Source organism: Frankliniella occidentalis, unplaced genomic scaffold, assembly GCF_000697945.3.
Source record: "Frankliniella occidentalis isolate FOCC.00 unplaced genomic scaffold, Focc_3.1 Scaffold14, whole genome shotgun sequence".
Lineage (NCBI taxonomy): Eukaryota > Metazoa > Arthropoda > Insecta > Thysanoptera > Thripidae > Frankliniella > Frankliniella occidentalis.
In genome coordinates, this window is record NW_026267144.1 from 1062082 (window position 1) to 1065712 (window position 3631).

The window sequence follows — 3631 nt, forward strand, 5'->3', positions numbered from 1 at the left end:
AAACTAATAAATTGTTGGCAATGAATGACACTAACAGATGCTTAATAGTAAAAGTGCACCTCATGAGTATTGAAAAAGGTGCATTAAAAGCTCAACAAAAAAAAAAAAGAAAACATCTATGCTAGTCAAGATAGCAGCTTTAGCACAAACATAGCCAAATTAAAGGGTAGTAAAAAGCTAAAAGTAATGGAATCGGACAGAGTACTGTAACAAGGGACAATACAACAAATTTCTTTAGTAAAAACTAAGCAAGGCACTAAATAAGATCAAACATACTCAATTTGATTAATAAGATGGCCAAATTGCAATCAACTTAAAAATAAAAATAAACAAATGTAAGCTCACATGAGATATTGCATTCTACGATTACTTAACAAATTCTAACATCCTGAATGTATGATAGCAATCAGTAGCACAACTACAGTCAAGGGGATTGTGCATGAATGCCAATCCAAAACAAGACTCCTCCACTGCAGTCGTAGTCTACTTGCTTTGCACTATGAAAAACATTGCATAAACGACGGTATTATCAAAATAAGTCAGTACATGCCTATCACAAATTAAAAGTAGAAATATACAATGTTTAAAGAATAAACAGTAAAACGCATAATTCAGAAAAATCTGTTAGTTGAAAAACTATAATTGTCAAACTACATAAGAAAGCTTAAGATATATAGAAATTACCTGCATATCACTCACAGCAGACGAACTCATACGGTCAAAAGCAGTGTCGCGACCGCTCTCTGCTTCTGTCTCTGTGTCTGTGCAATGACCATTTTCTACACCATTCAATATAGCCCCATTTTCTGTTGGTCCTGGGCCACAGCGAGGGTGCCAAATGGCACCTCCTAGGAGAGAGAAAGATTGACAAAATCAGGCAACAGGTACTCCTACTCCATTAATTCGATTTCTGTCTAAAAATATGTCTCCAAAATTATACCTTGCAAATACATTTCTTCACCATCTCCAAATGGATCACCACACTTGGTGCAACGAGCACAAGTTGGATGGAAATGATGGTTGTCACCAGCCTAGGGGTAAACAAAAAGACAGAGGACGGAATTGAATGGGACACATCGCAAACAATGACACTCACTGAGGTGACTGGCACCAACAGCAAGCAATTGACCTTGCAATTGAGGCAGCTTCCAAGACTCTCTCACCTGCAGCACCTTCCCTGAGATGTATCTATTGCAATACGCGCACCTGACTCCAAACTTCTTCTGGTAGTCCTTTTCGCAGTACGGAACTCCGTCCCTGAAACAGACACATCGTGCTCACGACAGGCGTCTCGAGCCGCAAGTGCACGCCCAGCTGCGAGTGTGTGTGTGTGTACTCACTTCCCCATGTACTCTCCGTGGAGCACGGCGTCGCAGGTGTGAAATCAAACTAAAACTTTGAAAAGAATTTAATTTCTAAGGAAAACCAAAGATGCAACAACAGTATTTAAAATTTGTGTGAATGAAAGTCATGCATAATTGCTGATAGATACTGTATGTTTACTGGGTCAAAACTAAGATTCAGTGGTGTACCATTGAAATGAAATAACCATTAAAATTTTGGACTTGATTTAAATATCTTCATCTTTAGAAATGACACATGTAAGAGATAACCCGATAACCCAAGACCAACAATCGCATGGAGAAATAGAGGAGATGCTAGTAGACATTAGAGATGAGAAATTGACAAAAGAACATTGATAATGATGACAATGATAACATCATAGACACTTTTAAAAAACACAAATCATGTATTACCATTGTAGCTAGGTATAGCCCCCACTGATCTTCCCACCGAAGAGCGGTAGCTTGAACTACGATCCAATAATTCATCCTCCTCCCAGGGTCTCGGGTGGTCCACATTTCTTGATGGAGCTAAATTATGTGCATTAGATAAAAATTAGTTACAGAACATTAAGATAACATTTTTATGGAGGAGAATTATAGATAGAGAATACCTACAGGCATTAACAGGTGACTGGTAGCGTAAATGGTACTTTGGCTCTCTGGCGGCAGAAGGTGTGCGAGAGGCATTTCTAGGATCAATGTGAGACATTTTCCACTGTCGTAATTTCTCCCTTTCACGCACATTGTGCAGGAAAACTTTCCCAATTCCTGTTGCAATTTTGCTAAGTTCTTTTTCTTCTCGCTATAACACAGCAAGAGAACAAAATCAGCTAGCGGACTTCACAGCAAAAATAAATACTTTAGAAATTCATATTTTTTAATTACTTTTAATTTTTGATCTTCTGTTTCCTTTTCTGATTTTCCATCATTTTCATCTTCATCATCAGATATTGGAACTCCTTTATAGGTATCTGACCACCTACGTCGGCGTTCTAAGATTGAAGTTAAGAGTTTTGTTACAATAAAGTATAAAATGTGTTGGGTTTTTTTTGTGTGTTTTTGTTTTTATAAAGCACATTTATAGTCTTCTATAGAGAAAAAAAACAAACGGTACAAATAACATGACAAACCTGGATCTGTGTAGGGATATGGGGGTGCTGGAAAATCTTCCCTCTCTATCTTTGGGGCTTCTCCTGGTTGAGGTGGTTTAGCTGCAGGGAAATGAGCTAGTTCTATTGGTTCTTCATTATTCATGTGAGGACTGCGTGGTCTTGGAGTCTCACTACGAATAGCGTCAACTAAGACAGTCATGCCAGTTCTAGATCCATGTTTTGAAGATAAATGGGTAAGTTTTGAACCTCGACCAGATGCAGCAGCTGATTGAGAAAGAGAAGTAAATTAATTTCACATAAAAACACGGTCAGTTAGAAGTAATAACCAATATCAACATTTAGCGTACATGATGGGCGGTGAAAATGAGGTGATGTTGGTGGTTTGTCATAGGGATCAATGGGACGCTTGAGATAACCCTGGGTAGGTTCTTCAGTCAAATAGGAATAGGTATAAATGCGAGATATATCCTCTGGATACTGGTTTTGTTTGTACTCCCGCAATATGAGTCCTGGACTTCCTGTCCTTTGGCACGGGTACTGAGAATTATGAAAAAAAAGAAAAAAACATATAGTACAAGTTTCCCATGAACTGCAATAAGTTATAAATGTTACAGGTACAACATATTGCACTTAGACAACATGATAAATTACCCTATAAAACACAACATGAGTAAAATGATCAAAAGCATTGTGAAATGCACAATAAAACAGCATGGCATAAATAGAAATTCAGTAACTAACCTTTCTAGATAAGCTATTGAAAGAGCCATTAAGACTAGGCGTGCGCGAGCGAATCGAAAACTGAAAAACAAATTTCACACAATATGACAGCCAAGAGCATAAAACAAAAACAAAACCATCTAAACCAAATCAATTGAAAAGTGCTAAAGCTGCAAGTTCTTAGAATTGAGAAAAATAAATTATGTGTTGGAAACTAATAAATTGTTGGCAATGAATGACACTAACAGATGCTTAATAGTAAAAGTGCACCTCATGAGTATTGAAAAAGGTGCATTAAAAGCTCAAAAAAAAAAAAAAAGAAAACATCTATGCTAGTCAAGATAGCAGCTTTAGCACAATCTAAACCAAATCAATTGAAAAGTGCTAAAGCTGCAAGTTCTTAGAATTGAGAAAAATAAATTATGTGTTGGAAACTAATAAATTGTTGGCAAT

The 3631-nt window shown here is 37.0% G+C and overlaps 2 protein-coding genes across 8 annotated transcripts in view; both read right to left on the reverse strand.

Moving 5' to 3' along the window:
- The window catches only part of LOC113203409 (actin-binding LIM protein 1), a 46948-nt gene that overhangs the window by 7861 nt on the left and 35456 nt on the right, over nt 1-3631 (reverse strand). For 5 of the 7 annotated variants that reach the window (XM_026418087.2, XM_026418086.2, XM_052263852.1 and 2 more), the window contains 6 exons: nt 3200-3259; nt 2806-2995; nt 2477-2722; nt 2232-2338; nt 1962-2148; nt 1758-1874 (listed from right to left, as the gene is read on the reverse strand). In XM_026418087.2, coding sequence (XP_026273872.1) covers nt 1758-1874; nt 1962-2148; nt 2232-2338; nt 2477-2722; nt 2806-2995; nt 3200-3259 — 907 coding nt within the window. The remainder of the gene's footprint in view (nt 1-1757; nt 1875-1961; nt 2149-2231; nt 2339-2476; nt 2723-2805; nt 2996-3199; nt 3260-3631) is intronic. The other 2 variants (XM_052263855.1, XM_052263853.1) reach the window with 1 other exon arrangement.
- On the reverse strand, nt 15-1375 carry LOC127748828 (actin-binding LIM protein 2-like). The gene is made up of 4 exons (XM_052263860.1): nt 1341-1375; nt 1164-1257; nt 941-1031; nt 15-848 (listed from the first exon to the last, which is right to left on the reverse strand). The coding sequence occupies exons 1-4, from the start codon at nt 1346-1348 to the stop codon at nt 646-648; spliced, it is 396 nt and encodes a 131-aa protein (XP_052119820.1). The 5' UTR covers nt 1349-1375; the 3' UTR covers nt 15-645.

Excerpts from the sequence above, each read along its gene's own strand:
- LOC127748828 (XM_052263860.1), bottom strand. Across the intron at positions 1,032-1,163 it reads TCTCAGGGAAGGTGCTGCAG|GCTGGTGACAACCATCATTT; the intron begins GTGAGAGAGTCT and ends GTTTACCCCTAG. Across the intron at positions 849-940 it reads TGAAGAAATGTATTTGCAAG|GAGGTGCCATTTGGCACCCT; the intron begins GTATAATTTTGG and ends TCTCTCTCCTAG.